The sequence below is a fragment of the Anolis sagrei genome, chromosome 4, assembly GCF_037176765.1.
Source record: "Anolis sagrei isolate rAnoSag1 chromosome 4, rAnoSag1.mat, whole genome shotgun sequence".
NCBI lineage: Eukaryota > Metazoa > Chordata > Lepidosauria > Squamata > Dactyloidae > Anolis > Anolis sagrei.
In genome coordinates, this window is record NC_090024.1 from 160,898,567 (window position 1) to 160,915,865 (window position 17,299).

The 17,299-nt window shown below is 44.3% G+C and overlaps 1 protein-coding gene across 3 annotated transcripts in view; it reads left to right on the forward strand.

Moving 5' to 3' along the window:
- Nucleotides 1-10,427: 10,427 nt before the first annotated feature.
- The window catches only part of SLC44A5 (solute carrier family 44 member 5), a 242,551-nt gene continuing 235,679 nt past the window's right edge, over nucleotides 10,428-17,299 (forward strand). For all 3 annotated transcript variants that reach the window (XM_060773741.2, XM_060773740.2, XM_060773738.2), the window contains exon 1: nucleotides 10,428-10,557. In XM_060773741.2, the coding sequence (XP_060629724.2) occupies nucleotides 10,521-10,557 (37 nt within the window). In that variant the 5' untranslated portion in view covers nucleotides 10,428-10,520. The remainder of the gene's footprint in view (nucleotides 10,558-17,299) is intronic.

Sequence of the window (17,299 nt, forward strand, 5' to 3'; positions counted from 1 at the left end):
AAGCTTTGGCTCTATAAATACTTTGGATTTTGATTCCCAGATAAGCCAATCCATATGGCAAATGGAAAATAATGATGAAAGTTGTAGTGCAAAATATCTGATGGAAAAATAGCTCTCCACTACTATGGTAGAGGATGCAATGGGTTGAAAGGGGCAAAACAGGATATATCAATGACAGGCTCCACAATGAGACCACTAAGGGAATCTGGGAAACTCTCAGTTCACATGCAAAAATAGTTGAGAGAGCACGGTATGCTACATTGAACATGGCTGATATTTCTTTTGGAAATGGGAATGCTGAAATGACTGGGCCAATGAATACTGATGCATTGCATGGAAAAGAAGCAAGGTATCTTCCCACAGTATTTGACAAATTGCATTATGTGGTAAATACTGGTGTGGATGGTGATCAGTAAATCAAAAGCCCATATGACGCCTAAATATATTGAATTTGCTGCAGTTTGGCTTTATACATTAGCCACATTCACAAGCAATGTCCTGTGAATTTTGTTTCTAAATTGGTTATTATTTGCAGCCATTCTCCATCACTTATCTCTGTTAAAATAAAATATGTAATGGATTTATCCTAGTTACTGTTCAGAGATTATTTAACTAATTGGAAAGTTTTCAAAACAACTTGCATATTTTTCTTTGATTGGACTTGAAAGTAATTTACTGCATGGCTTTAAAGCATTTTCAAGTTGTTGTTTTTGTGTTGTGCTTAGATGATTCAAACATGGCTTTGTGTTTGCACTTCAGTGGAGAATAGCACTTGTATTATAAAACAACATTTGTTCAAAGTTGCTGTTTGAAGTAAATGAAAAACAAATACTAAGCCAGAAGCATGTTGATTTCCTTATCTTCAAGAAAAAAGACCAACCAACACCTATTTGAAGGTGAGCCTCTTTAACAAAGGTCTTGAGAAATAGGAAGGAAGAAAGGAGTGCTGTTATGTCACTTAGAAAACGTTTTAGTAACAATTTAGCAATTTCCTTCAGAAGCTGTATAGCAATAGTACAGCTCTTCAGTTTTCAACAGAAAGAAATCCTGCAGTTTGAATCCATTGCTCCATGTTCTGGTGTCTGGAGTGCTAGAAAACAAATTTGCCTCATCTTCAATATGACATCTTTTCAAATATTTAAACTTGCCTATCATGTCACCTTTAATCTTCTCTTTTCCAGGCTATCATGAGACTTCTTAACTTTCTCTTTTTCAAGGTAAACATATCCACTGCCCTCTAAGCTACTCTTCATGGGGAATGGTTTTTAAAGCTTTTGCCATTTGGTCACCCTCTTCTGGATATGTTCCAGGTTATCAATATCCTTCTTGGATTGTGGTGCACTCAGAACTTCATTTAGGCAGGAAAAATGAAATGCAAAACTACAAATGTGTAACGCCTGACTTGAAAGCAATATCTTAAAAAAAAAGATCTGGGGACCTTGTAGACCAGTCGTTCCCAACCTTTTTTTGACCAGGGACTACTTTGACTAGGGATGACTCTCCAACATTAGTACCAAAAGGGTTATGAATCAGTTTTTGGTCAACTTTAGATTTGGTTTGGGGTGCTGATTCATAAAATTGAATTGCTCTAGTTTCTGATACAAAACATATGCCATGGTCAGTGACAGGGAAGGAGTAGCAGGCAGTGTAAAAAGAGCAGAAATAAAATAAAATAAAATAAAGAGGAAAGAGGCTTGCAAAGGAATTTTTTGTCCTTGTGGCCCACTGGTGGTTCATGGTCCATAGGTTAAGAACCACTGTTGTAGACCACTAATGGATCACAAGTGAAACATGAGTCAGCAATGCAATGCAGCAACCAAAAAGCCAATGCGATTCTAGATTGCATCAATAGGAGCACAATGTCATGATTGGGTTAAGCAGTAGTGCCTGCTTTAGGTAGACTTTACCTGGAATATTGTGTCCAGTTCTGGGCACCACAATTCAAGAATGATATAAACAAGGTAGAATATGTCCAGAGAAGGGCAACAAAAGATCTGAACACAGAACCGTATGCAGCATGACAATAACATGTTTATCTTGGGGGAGGACTGAGAGGTGACATGGCAGCTATATTTAAATATCTGAAACGATATCACATAGTAGAACAAGCTTGTCTTTTGGTGACCCAGACGCTAAAACATGAATCAATGGGCTCAAAAGAAAGGCGTAGTGGTGGGATCATTCTCAACTCTCTCTATATATTTTTTTATTATATCCACTCTTCAGCAGTAGTATAAATTGCTTTTGAGAGTAGCAGTCTTTAAACAAAGTCTGGTGAGTATCTTTCAAGAGTCATTATGTATTCCTTCATGGTGAAGGCTTGACTAGATGACCTTTGTGATCCCTTCCAGTTATAACATTCTATGATTCAAAGAATGTATACAGTTGTACACATTCATTTTTGGGGGAAAACATTAAAATACTTATTTCTTGTTTTGAACAGAACATGACCTGTCACTGCTGATGAATAGATGTGTTAGCCTTGATATAGTAGTGTAAAATACTGAAAAAATGTAGTTTCTCTGCACTGCCTGATGAATGTGCTATTGGTGTTTATGTGCCTTGAGGATGTTCATTAGCAGTCTTTGACAACAACATTTTTTCTAGACTCCCTGTACAGAGTGTTAGCCAATGTTCGCCCCATTCTTGAATCTAATTATTTGCTTATTTATTTATTTATTAGTTACATTTATATCCTGCGTTTCCTTCAATAAGCTCAAGTTGGCATATATGTTTCTCCTGCTTCACATTTTATCTTCACAATAACCCTTGAAGTAGATCAGGCTCAGAAAGAATTGCTGACTCAAGGTCAAACAATGTACCAAATGACAAATATAAAACATAGAAGTGATCATTACATACCAAAGTCAGAGTAATCTATGCCATCACATTCCCAGTTTCAACATATCATTGTAAAAGCTGGACAGTGAAGACATTTAACAGGAAAAGAACTAATTCACTTAAAATGTGCTGGAAGATAATTTTATTCAAATTGTGGACTGCTGAAAAAGATAAACAAGTGGGTTTGAAAACAAATCAAACCCACATTCTCGTTGGAAATTGGGGCTATTGTATTTCAGACACATCATGAAATGACATGACTCATAGAATCATGGAGTTGGAAGAGACCTCATGGGCCATCCAATCCAATCTTGTCAAGGAGCAGGAAAATTGCATTCAAAGCACCCCTGACAGATGGCCATCCAGCCTCTGTTTAATACCTTCCAAAGAATGAGCCTCCACCACAATCCAGGGCAGACAGTTCCACTGCTACACCTCTCACGGTTAGGAAGTTCGTCCTAATTTTCAGGTAGAATCTCCTTTTGAAGCCATCATTCTGTGTCCTAGTCTCCAGGGCAGCAGAAAACAAGCCTGCTCCCTCCTCCCTATGACTTCCTCTCACATATTTATACATGGCCATTGTGTCTCTTCTCTGCCTTCTCTTCAGCAGGCTAAACATGCCCAGCTCTTTAAGCCACTCCTCATAGGGCTTGTTCTCCAGACCCTTGATCATTTTAGTTGTCCTCCTCTGGACACATTCCAGCTTGTCAACATCTCCTTTCAATTGTGGTGCCCAGAACTGGACACAGTATTACAGGTGTGGTCTGACCAAGGCAGAATAGAGGGGTAGCATGACTTCCTTGGATCTAGACACTATACTCACTGGAAAAGTAGTGCTTATATAAGAAAAATGAGTAATAAAAATAAAGACTACATTGAGAGTGAGTTGATTTAAGGAAGGAATCAATGACTTTGAGTTTGCATGAAAGAAAACAAAGTTAATGACCAGAACTCTTGCGAGCATCTAATGGGATTGTCATAAACTGAAATTAACTTGTAGACAAGTAACAATAATAACAAATTCCTTTATAATAATTAAAACTTGTTGATGATGTAAGTGGGGTTCTAAAATGTGAATATATTATATCAACTATAACAAATTTGGGGGAAATTATAGAATGCAACTATACAACTAAATTAATCCAGTCTTAATATAGTCAGGATAGACACAGTGAATCACAGTGCTCTCTGGACTATCCTCCAAAAAATTGGGTAGCCTGACAAATTTGTGAACATCCTCCGGCTCCTCCATGATGACATGATGGCAACAGTCTTGGACAGCAATGGTTTTCAAAATGACCAATTTAAGATGGAATTAGGTGTCAAACAGGGATGTGTTATTGCCCCAACCTTATTTTCCATCTTCATTGCTATTCTTTCTATTAATGATACTTCATCTTGTTGATGGGGAGCTTCCCACCGGAGTGGAAATCATCTATCAGACAGATGGCAAGCTATTTAACATCAGCAGACTGAAAGCCAAAACCAAGGTCACAACATCTGTTATAGAACTCCAATATGCTGATGACAACATCATTTGTGCACATTCAGAAGAAGACCTACAAGCCACTCTAAACACCTTTGCAGAAGCATACAAGAAGCTCGGCCTCTCATTAAACATCGAGAAAACCAAAGTGCTCTTCCAGCAGTCACCAGCCAATCCCTCTGCAATGCCGAAAATATAGCTTAATGGTGTAATGTTAGAAAATGTTGACAATTTCCTTGGCAACCACCCCTCCACAAGTCAACACTGAAATACAACACTGCCTGAGCTCTCTGAGTGCAGCATATTTCCGAATGAAGCAGAGAGTGTTTGAGGACCGGGACATCCGTAGGGAGACCAAGGTGCTTGTTTATAAAGCCATTGTCCTCCCAAACCTGCTATACACCTGCAAAACATGGACTATCTACAGACATCATACACAACTCCTGGAACAATTCCATCAGTGCTGCCTCTGAAAAATCCTGCAAATCTTTTGGGAAGACAAGTGGACAAATGTCAATGTGCTGGAAAAAGCAAAGACCTCCAGCATTGAAGGGATGCTCTTCTGCCATCAACTCAGCTGGACTGACCACGTTGTCTAAATGCCCAATCACCATCTCCCAAAGCAGTTACTCTACTCCAAACTCAAGAATGGGAAATGGAATTTGGAGGACAGGAAAAGAGATTTAAAGATCTCTTAAAAACTGTGGCATAGACACAGAGAATTGGGAAGCCTTGGCCCTTGAGCGCTCTAACTGGAGGTCAGCTGCGACCAGCAGTGCTGCAGAATTCAAAGAGGCATGAATCGAGGGTGAGAGGGAGAAACATGCCAAGAGGAAGGCACATCAAACCAACCTTGACCGGAACCGCCTTCCGTCTGGAAACCGATGTCCTCACTGCGGGAGAGCATGCAGATCAAGAATAGGGCTCCACAGCCACCTACAGACCCACCACCAAGACACCACATCTGGAAGACCATCATCCTCTAGCTACGAGGGATAGCCTTAGTAAGTAAAGTAAGTAAAGGATAGACAGTAAAAATAACTGAGGAAGCTAGCTATTTTCAAAATTGAAGGGACAGTGATCCACCAATTCATAAATACCTATCTTTTATAACAAATCAATTTTCCTTCTAGGTATTTTTGAATTGCATATACTAGTTGCCTTAATGACTATAATCAATGATAAGGAATGCTGGGAGTTGTACTCTAACAACCTCTAGAGGGCTGCATCTTTCCCACTCTTAAATTTATGAAACAGTAGCTGTAAAGTAGCACTTTTACTCTACATAGCTGTCAAATTGCAAAGCAACAGCAGAGGGTGCTCTTGCAGGAGATTGCATTCTGGATTTTTAATGTTCCAATAAGGATGTGTATATTTGAAAATATTTATCCAATGACATTTTATCATTTCTCATGTGAAAAAGAGCGAAGCTCATAGGCAGTTAAATTATAATATAGAACAGTCTGTATACCATGGCATTCAAAATGTACAAGTTATTTTCAGAATAATTCTCCCATTTGAAATAACAGATGCTCTCCTTTCATTCCGCTTACAAGAAACTCAGGCTGAGCATAGTATTGAAGGCATTCAAAAGAATGAATGGTATTGGAATTCTATGGGAAGGACAAAAATAATCTCTAAAATAAGAAAAAATCTCAGCGGAAAGGTCTAAACTAGCAAGTCGGGCCCTCTCATAATACTTGTAGTAGCAAAGAGATGTGTGCACAAGATGGCAAATATAGTGCTTCCCCCCACCCCACATCTGTGGGGTATACATCCTTGTGGATAATATCAAATTTTATTGAAATGAGTGACTTTTGCCAAAAGTTATTACGAGAGTCTTTCTGGAGGACCTAGAAATTTGCTACATTCTTAAGCAAGACTCTGAGGAAACCTCCAGCAGAAGCAGGCCAAAGAATCACATGGAGGACAAAGAAAATTCCTAGAGAGAACATATTTTGGCAGATGTGGGTAAGTGGAACTGTGAGTACCAGATGTGAGTAAGTGGAACTGTGAGTACCAGGACTGAACTGTATAACAGCAACAATATAACAGTATCCACCTCACTTTCTGAGCAAGTTCACCCATGCTTAATGTTTTCAGTACTTCAGAGTGTAGTATCAAGTGGTGATTACTTATACTTGAGCTCAAGAACTCAGCAAAGCAAGTAGGATGTATTGTTTCTGGAACTCCCATAATGAGATCCTCCTTTCAATGAGGAATGTGAATTTGCCATTGCAGTGTTCCCTCACTTATCGCGGAGGTTCCGTTCCAGGACCCGCCGTGATAAATGAAAATCCGTGAAATAGGGATGTCTGGCTCCCCCTCCCCACCTCCTGCTACTCCTCTTATCCCCTCCATCCTAAATCACCAGCGCTTTGACGCAAGGCCCCTGAGGCCACTGAGGAAAGACTGGACCTGGCCCTCAGGCAGGGAGGAAGGGAAAGAGTGAACCTGACTGGCTGAGGCCTTCTTTGCAAAAGATGGCTCTTGCCCTCCCGACTCTATCCCCGACCCTGTCCCCTCCACCTCAAGCACCTTTGGGCCTCAGGCCCGCCTCTTTGGGGACCAGCTGGATCTCCTCACTGGGCACCATGGCACAGGCAGGCTGGGAGGCGGATGGGGGGGGGGGAGAGCCCGCCGGAGTAGGAAGAAGGCACGGACGGGAGTTTCCCTTGCTCTCGGTGGTGGCCTCCTTTCCTCCTCCTCTTTCCCTGACTGCAATGCCTCAGCGCCCTCCCTCCGCCAGTGCCAATCAATGACTGGGCAGCACTAATAAATTCATATTTATTAAAAAATACATTTTTTTTTAAACGTGAAATAGCGAGTCTGCATAAAGTGAACCGTGAAGTGGCGAGGGAACACTGTACACTATATTTTTTGGGATTCTGTCTGTTTCCATTATCCCAAAGGCCAAAGTGGTACAAATAGAATGTCAAAATCTCTAGTGTTTTGGTTTTTTTCCCCTTCTTCAAGAGATCCTTGCACTTATGGAGCACCTATGTACACAAGATGAATATTAGCAGCCTGGAAGGAATTCCACATTTCAACCATGTTTTATATTCTTGCTGAGAAGGGAAATTACCTAAGAAGACAACTCCTCTGATCAACTATGGATAGCCTCTACTAGAAGTGCATTATTGCTTAGAAAGGCAACAGTATCATATTCTTTTCTTTTCTTCTTTTTGTGCCAGCTAATATACATCCATACATATTCATATACCCATGCACATTCTTCCTGGTTTCTGTACCATTTTCCATGTGGACATCACCCAGAGTGGAATTTGCTCAACTCATATATGGCTAGGCTCTTTAATGCTTTCTAACACAGGGATGGGCAACTATGATGTGTCGTGATCCAATCTTCTATCCTGGGGACTTCTGGGAGGAGGACAACACAAAAGGACAAAATGAAATTAATCAGGGATGGTTGAATATTCACTCATGGTTTTGAAAAAGGGGGAAGATTTATGAATGACACAGTGCAACACCTCATTCCCAATATAACCCATTTAAAAGTAAAACCAACCGCTGCCAGTAAATGCAAGTCATCTTTCTTTTAGCCAAGAAAAGGGTTATCTAGATAGCCTGGGGGAATTGACATCCACAAAAAGTAGTCTTGCAGGATTGCATGATGTCTCAATGCCATATTTATCTACGCATCTATTAAAATATACTGCTGTCTACCATCAGGTTAATTTTGACTTGTGACTTTGACTTGTGACTTTGAGGATGGGGATTCTGGTGTTCCTCCTGATGGGGCTGAGGATTCTGGGATTGTTAGGCCAACAGGGATGTTCCGTTAGAGACAGATTCACAGGCTGACAGGCCTGAGCTAGCTTTCCCAGGAGAGCCAAGGTCGGAATTTGATTGGAATGTGTTAACTGAAGATGTAGAGCCTGCGTTAGGTAGAAGGAAGTAAATTTGTCAGCAGAGACAGGTGGCCAAAGGGAGGCACCGCTCTAAGAGACTGTTGTCTAAGAGAGGCCCTCCTCAGAGTTCTCAAGGAAAAAGACATAGTTTCTTAAGGATAAAAGAGGGCGGTTTTGGAATGATCTTTTAGAGGAATCAACATCTAAGTAAAGGGAACAAGTCAAGATTAGTGGATTCGAGCCTTGGTTTTTCCTATGTGGTTTTTTAATGTTTTGAATATGAAGTGTTTTTCATGGTTTCTTGTATTGCTCCTTCTTGGATTGCTCTTAGAATCAAGTGGACTTATGTAATTTCTTGGATCTTTGCCATGCTAGTCATGTACCCCTGATCCTCAGGATTGTTATGCTTGCCAAGACACCAGTTTAAAGGTTTTGTCTGTACCTTGGTCTTCTGGATTATTGACTTCAGCTTTTCAGATGACTGTTTTTACATGGGCTATAATTTGTATTACTTTGAAAGACTTTTATTCTTTTTGCTTTAATAAACTGCTTTGCTTATATACTGAACTCTGGAGTGTGAGATTGGTTCAGAGGTGCCTTTCCAGCCTTGGTGTGTGACACTGGGCTGCATGGCCACCTTTGGGAAGCATTCTTTCCTGACGTTTTGCCCATATCTATGGCACGCATCCTCAGGGGTTGTGAGGTTTGTTGGAAACTAGGCAAGTGGGGTTTATATATCTGTGGAATGTCCAAGGTGGGAGAATGGCATGCAGCTGTGGACAAGCCTACATAGGAACCACCAAACACAGCACCCAAACACGAATTTTGGTGGTGGTGGTACTGAAATTAGGGTGCGTCTTACAATCAATGGTGACTTACAATTGAAGAAATACGGTATATATTTTAAAGTCTTAAGAAAGGTGTGTGGGGGAGAGAGGCCCTGATTCTGGTCACTCTCACAAGAACTGGAAAAGGTGAAGCAGAAACCTGCACATGCGGATGAAATGTCAAATAAGACATCATCATAATGTATATACTGATTTACATAAATCCAACTTAACAAAGCTACAGAACCTATCTTGTTCCTAACTTGGGGACTGCCAGTACTGCATTTCAATTGTAATCCACTATGGATTGTAATTTGCACCCTACTTTCAGTATGACCATGACTAAGAAAGATACACACACCTGGGATCTGAAAACACAATTTTTATAAATGTTTATATAGGAAAAAAGTGGGAATGGAAGAAATACAGTATGATAATGTTTCTATTTTAATATGCCAATACAGGCATGGGCAAACTCCAGCCCTCCGGGTGTTTTGGACTACAACACCCACAATTCCTAACAGCTTAATGGCTTGTGGAAGGCTTTCATGGCCAAAATCACTGGGTTGCTGTGAGTTTTCTGGGCTGTATGGCCATGTTCCAGAAACCTTCTCTCCTGATGTTTTGCCCACATCTATGGCAGGCATCCCCACAACCTCAGAGGATACCTGCCATAGATGTGGGCAAAACATCAGGAGAGAAAGCTTCTGGAACATGGTCATACAGCCCGGAAAACTCACAGCAACCCAGCCTACCGGCTGTTGGGAATGGTGGGAGTTGCAGTCTGGAAGGCCGAAGTTTGCCCATGCCTGTGCTAACTAACAGAGCTTCAATATGAGGAGGAGGGGGAGAGCTAGTGCTTCCTGGCATGGGGCTTGAAAGCAAGGCGGGGCTTTGAATCCCCTCGGAGACTAAACTTGGGCTGTGTTCCCCTTCCCGCCTGGCCTGAAGAGGGGGACTTGGGGGGGGGGGGGGGGCTGGGGGGAAGAGGAGCTTGGGGCGCCCCCAGGGCTGCCTTCCTGCGTATGGCTGGGGAGAGGCGGGCGGAGAGGCTGGGGGGCTGTCCCTCTTCGGCTCCCCCCACCCCTCCTCCCCTCCTGCGCGGGGAAAAGGCCAGCGAGGCTCCCAGAGAGACCGCAGCTCCTGCTGCTGGCGCGGCGTCGCAGCGAGGCTGGTGTTTACCTGCTGCAAGCCTCTCTCTCAATCGCTCTCTCCCACACTGCCTCTTGCACTGCTTGGAGCTCAAGGAGAGGAGCGAGGGGCGCTCTCGCCTGCCTCTGCATCGGCAGCTGGGGCAGGAGGAGGAGGAGGAGGAGGAGGAGGGAGAGAAGAAGAGGAGGAGGAGGAGGAGGAGGAAAACAAGCCTGGTCGCCTCTCCTCCTCGCCCCCCCCCCCCCCTTTCATTCCCCAATGCCCTCGCTGCCACAAAGCGCGCGCTGAAAGGCGCCCGGGCCCCGCAGGCAGGGCTAGTGCTGCAAAGCCGAGAGAGGGACCATGGCCAGGAAAGGGGACCCCGCCGCTTCGCCTTACGGTAAGCTCCTGAGGGAAGGGAAAGGGGAAGGGAAGGGGAAGGGAGGAAAGAAGGGAAGGGGAAGGTAGGGGAAGGGAAGGGGAAGGGGAAGGAAGAGAAGGGAAAGGAAAGAGAAGGGAAGGGGAAGGGAAGAGAAGAAGAAGGGGAGGGAAAGGAAGGATGGATGGAAGGAAGAAAGGAAGGAGGGAAGGGAAGAGAGGGAAGGGGAAGGGAAGGAACGATGGAAGGAAAAAGGGAAGGAAGGAAAGAGGACTGGGCTGGGCTGGCGAGGAGCTGGAGCAGAGCAAGGGAGGCAGCCCGCTCTTCTCCGGATAGGAGCCGGGTCTCTCCCTCGCCCCTTCCCCGCCTGGCCTGCCGACGGAGTTTGTTCCCTTCTGGGCAGGAGAGCGAGCCCGGTCCCCTTGCCTGCCTTTTGCGTGGCTCAGCGGACCCCCTTCCTGCCAGCTTTTGGGGGCCTTGCCTCTCCTTTCCGCCTTCCTTTCTCCAGCCCAGCGCGGCTTCTTGCTACTGCTGCTGCTGCGTCCTTGAGGAGGTCGGAAAGTTGGGGCTGAAGCGCAGGGAAGGGGACGGCGGAGAAGGGGACTGTTTGGGGGAGAGGCCGCCTGTTCGCCCTCCTTCCACCAGCCGCCGCTTTCACTCTCAGGGGAAAGGGGAGCCAAAGGGTCCTCTCGGCGGCTTTGTCTGCCTCCAGGGGGAAAGGAGGGGGTGCCTTGTTTTCGGGTTCCGGCCACGAGGTGGGATGGAGGCCCCAGGATGGAGGCTTTGCGGAGAGGAGGCGCGCTGCCTGGCGTCCCAGGAGGAGGACCTCTCCTTTCCTGAGCCGGGAATGTGCCCCTTGGCCACGTCCTGGGAAGACCCCCCCCCCCCCACTGTCGAATCCATGCAGTTGCTCGCTCTGGGACGGCTATGTTTCGATGCTATCGAAGCGTGGGATTTGTAGTTTCACGGGGTCTTTATTTAGCCTTCTCTGGAGAAGAGCGCAAAGGGTGATGTTGGGAATGAACCTTATAATGCACGATAGGCCTGAGCAAACTTGGACCCTCCAGGTGTTTTGGACGCCAATTCCCACCATTCCTAACAGCCTCAGGCCCTTTCCTTTTCGGCTGAGGGGGAAAAGGAACGGACCTGAGGCTGTTAGGAATGGTGGGAGTTGAAGTCCAAAGCACCTGGAGGGTCCAAGTCTGCCCCTGCCTGCTGTAGAATGGATGCACCTTGGCCCCACTTGAACTGTCCTGGCTCAATGCTGGTATGCAAACCTTGGGAGCAGTGCTGTCCAACTTGGGGGGCTTCCCGTTGTTTTGGACTTCAGCTCCCAGGATTCCTGGCCATCGGACAAGCTGGCTAGGGCTTCTGGGAGCTGTAAACCCCAATGTCTGGAGGGCCACACGCTGGACATCATGGTTTCCGAGGGTCTTTGCCAAGAGTGCTGACGCCTCACCAAACTTCAAGCCCCCCCCCCCCTCCCCGTGGCGCAGTGGGTTTAACCCTTGAGCCGGCAGGACTGAAGACCGACAGGTCAGGGGTTCGGATCTCGGGAGAGCAGGTTGAGCCCCCTCTGTCAGCTCCAGCTCCTCATGCGGGGACATGAAAGAAGCATTCCTTGCAGACGGCCAATTTTCTGACACCAGAAGCGACTTGCAGTTTCTCAAGTCGCTCCTGACACGAGAAAAACCCAAAACAAAACTGCAAAGGCCTGGATTCCACAGCATTGAGTGGTATCTATTCCAAACCACGTTCACGGGGGAGCGGGACTTCAGTGGGTCAGGGAGTCCCGGGTGGGAAAATCTGGGTGGGAACTTGGCGCCGACGTGAAATAGGGTTGAGTGGATTTCTTCCAGGTTGGTAGGCTTCGAAGCCAGGGAGCCAAGGCGGGTGGGATGCCTTGGTTGGCTGGCGAGCCGTGTTAGGAGAGTTGGGTTGCTGTGTCTCGCTCGTGAGGCTGAGGAATTGGAGCTCCCCGAGCATCCGAGACTCGAGTCCGCGGTGCAGTACAAAGGAGGGAGGGAGGGAAAGCCTGATAGGCGCAGGCATCTGGTGATGCTCAGCCAAGAGCCAATGGATCAAGGCTCTGAGCGATGCAGGGGCGGGCCTCGGCATTTTTAGGGACTCCTGACTGCTTGGGATAGAGATAGTGGGGCAGAAAACAATCCTTGGAGACAACTTTCCTGCATCTCTAAGCACAGTGACGACTTGAGTGTAGCTATTAATGGGGTTGTGGATCTGAAGGAAGAAATATATTCCTAAATGCCTTCTGAGGCATATTTGTGCTACTGTTTGCAGTGTAGATACCACAGTGTTTCTTAACCTTCCTAATTCCCTGACCCCTTAATCCAGTTCCTCATGTTGTGGCCACCTTCCAACCATAAAACTATTTTCATTGCTACTTCATCACTGTAATTTTGCTACTATTATGAATCGTAATGTAAATACCTGATATGCATTTACATTGATGGGACCAAATTTGGTACAAATACCCCATACGGCCAAATTTGAATACTGGTGGGGTTGGGAGGGATTGATTTCGTCATTTTGGACTTGTACTTGCTGGGATTTATAGTTCACCTACAATCAAAGAGCATTGTGAACTCCACCAACAATGGAATTGAACCAAACTTGGCACACACAACTCCAACAGAAAATACTGAAAGGGTTTGGTGGACAAACGATGATGGATCTGGACCAAACTTGGCATGAATACTCAATATGCCCAAATGTGAACACTGGTGGAGTTTGGGGAAAATAGACCTAGACATTTGGGAGTTGTAGTTTCTTGATTGTTCAACTACAGTTCTGAACCCCACCAATGATAAAATTGGGCTGAAACTTCCCACACAGAACTCCCATGACCAACAGAAAATAGTGTTTTCTGAGGGTCTTTGGTGACCCCTCAGACACTCCTTCATGACCCTCCCTCAGGGGTCCTGACCCCCAGGTTGAAAAACACGCCCATACCCTCTGTGTCTGTAGAAATAAATTAAATATAATAATATTAATAGCAACAATAACAATAAAAGAATTATAGAGATGGAAAGGACTGCACGGGCCATCTAGTGTAACCTCCTGCCTTGCAGGAAAGGCACAATTAAAGCACCCTTTTTTCATGTCAGTAGCAACTTGAGAAACTGAAAGTTGCTTCTGGTGTAAGAGAATTGGTGGTCTTCAAGGACGTTGACCAGGAGATACTCGGATGTGTTACCATCCTGTGGGAGGCCTTTCTCATGTTCCCAAAAGGAAAGATGAAGCTGACAGATAGGAGCTCACCCTGCTCCCTGGATTTGAATTGCTGACTTTTTGGTCAGCAGTCCTGCCACCACTAGGGTTTAATCCACTGCACCACTGATTGGTGGCCATCCAGCCTCTGCTTAAAAGCTTCCAAGGAAGGAGCTTCCAGCAGACTCCGAGGCAGAGAGTTCCACTGCTGAATAGCACTCACAGTCAGGAAGTTCTTCCTACTGTTCAAGTAGAATCTCCTTTCCTGTAAACTGAACCCATTGCTCAGAGTCATAGTTTCCAGAGCAGCAGAAAACAAGCCTGTTCCCTCCTCATTATGACATCCTTTCACATATTTATATATGGCCATCATGTCTTCTCACAGCCTTCTCTTCCGCAAGCTAAACATACCCAGTTCTTTAAGACGCTCTATAGGGCCTGGCCTCCAGACCTTTGATCATTTTAGTTGCCCTCCTCTGGACACATTCCAACTTGTCAATATCTCTTCTAAATTGTGGTGCCCAGAATTGGACACAGTATTCCAGGTGAGGAAATGTACTACCCATTTCTCCCTGAGACTCAAGGCAGGGTACAACATCATTACAACAAAAGATCAAAAAACGATTAGAACAAGTTCAAATCCACTGATGAAATGCAGATTAAAATTCACAATTTAAAACTGAGTGGGTAGGTATGCCAAAAGATATGCCCTTCAGTTGTGTCTTAAATATCTATCTACGAAATGTCCACTAAAACTCACAGCTTTATTCATTTCTTATTTTGTTCCTATCTCAGCTGTTGAAGTTTGGGGAAAATAGACTTTGACATTTGGGAGTTGTAGTTGTTGGGATTTATAGTTCATCTACAATCAAAGAGCATTCTGAACCCCACCAATGATAAAATTGGGCCAAACTTCCCAGACAAAACCCCATGCTTTGAAGGGACTTGCTTGCTTGCTCACACGCTCTCCCTTGCCAGCACATGCACATCATGATGCCATGCACTGAACAAGGCTGCTCTCCCCTCTGCCTGGAGTCTCAGAAACAGCTCTCCCCTTGACTGAGAGGCCAGCCAATCACAGTGGAGGAGGGCTTTTGGTGGGAGGATTTGCTGCCTGTTTCCAAAAGGAAGAGAACAGCCAGAGAGATTGTCAGTCTACTCTGCCAAAGGGGTTCCTAAGACCATCAGAAATAGATGTTTTCTGATAGTCTTTGGTGACTCCTTTGAAACCTCCGCATGACCCCACCAGGAGTCCCGACCCCAAGGTTGAGAAACGCTGCTCTAGAGCAGCACAAAATAAGCTTCGGTAAAACATCCTTTCAAATATTTTAAAATTTATATCCTATCCCCTCTTGATCTTCTCCAATATAAGCATACTCAGCTCCCTAAACCGCTTCTTGTAAGGCTTCACTTTCCAGCCTTTGACCATTTTGATTGTCCTTATCTGGACACATTGCAGTAATGGTGGAAGTGTACTTATTAACTCTGTATGTGTGGGTAAAGTGTTGAGGAGGGACCTGCTTAATTACATCAGCTTACAAAACTGCTAAAATAGCAACATTTTGTCTACAGTCACTTTGATTTTCCTTTCTCTCTGTTTCATATTCTTGAATTTTAGTGACCTTTGACTCGTCTATTATGATACATGATATTGTGGTAGTTTAAATTTCTGTGTGAGGGTTTTACACTGAATTACATGGAAATAAGAGTAGTACTTTATGTAAAGGAACAATTTATCTTGTTTGGACCTGTCTTAAATTGAATCAGCTCATTTAGCCTAGGCTTGCCTGCTTTGAGTGACAGTAGCTCTTCTGATTTGGGTCTTTGTCACCACTTGCTCCCTAAACTGTAACTGGAAATACCAGGGACTAAGCCTGAGGCCTTCTGCATGGAGCACATATGCTACCACCTAGGATTAGTCTTTCTCCTTTTATTTGAATGGAAGCTTATCACTGGGTGTTATTTGCTTGATGAATGCTACATCAAAGAAGCTTTATCAGACATTATATTTTCTGTATATAGATATTATAAGATACTATATATTTTTGACATATTAGTTTGCGTACAGGACACATTTGCAAGTGCATTGCACAAATAGACCATATACACAATTCTGGTAATAGTACACTATTACAAAGCGGGATTCTAAAGTATGTAGGTTGGTAAAGAAGCAAGTCATACAACCAATTCACGCAGCATTCCGGTATGAAAATTATTTAAAGTAACTAAAGTTAAACCACTGAGCTGCAGAACTTGCTTACCGAAAGGTCGCAGGTTCAAATCCGGGGAGCGGCATGAGTTCCCGCTATTAGCTCCAGCTTCTGTCAACCTAGCAGTTCAAAAACATGCAAATATGAGGAGATCAATAGGTACCGCTCTGGTGGGAAGGTAACAACACTCCTTGCAGTCATGCTGGCCACATGACCTTAGAGGTGTCTATGGAGAACGCTGGCTCTTTGGCTTAGTAATGGCGATGAGCACCAACCCCCAGACACGACTGGACTTAATGTCAGGAGAAAATCTTTACCTTTACCTACCTCAGGGAAAATGAAGGGTATGATATAGCCCAACATGTCTATAACCTCTTGTTTGAAACCTAGAATTTTCTGAGGCATCATCTACATTAATCATTTCATGCAGTTTCAAATCGGTGCTGACGAAAGAGGTTTCACTCTGCAGATGATTACACAGGAAATCCTGGAACCAAATTGAGACCCAGATGGTAATTATACAAACCATTGCTGCTTATAAAGAGCTTTTTCCCCCCTGTATACTTGTGGGAGTTGTTTGGCTTCTGCAGTTTGAAGCTAACTAGCTTCAAACTGCATTAAATGATCAGTATAGATGAGGCCTTGGTGAAGATAAAAAAAAAGGAGTCACTGTGAAGAAATCACTGGAGTCAAAGAACTGGTTAATCATGAGAATTTTTAATCTTAATGTCACAGGCTATACCAGGCATCCTCAAACTATGGCCCTTCAGCTGTTTGGGCCTTCAACTTCCAGAATTCCTGACCATTGAAAAAACTGGCTAAGGCTTCTGGGAGTTGGAAGCCCAAACAGTGGAGGGCCACAGTTTGAGAATACATGAGCTATACTGTAAAACAATTGCTTGGGAGTGTCCTTTGGAAATGTGTCAGTTCCATTTTGGTTACAAAATAGATATGTTAATTTATTTATTTGTATCCCGTCCTTCTCAACTCCCCGAGGGGGGACTCAGGGCAGTTTATAATGGCAACAATTTGATGCCAACACATACAAAAACACAATGCAACATGACATAGCAGAGTAGATAAAACATTAGGTTAAAATCAGTTTAAAACATTATCAACCATATTGCCATATCCAAGTCTGATTCAGCAACCAACAACCCAATCCAAAGCCTGTCCATAGTACGTTCTAAAACATTACGATTGCTGTCAAGCCTGTTACCCAATTGCCTGGACTCAAAACCATGTTTTGAGCTTCTTCCTAAAGGAAAGGAGGAATGAAGCTGACCTAATTTTTCTGGGGAGCATGTTCCACAGGTGGGGGG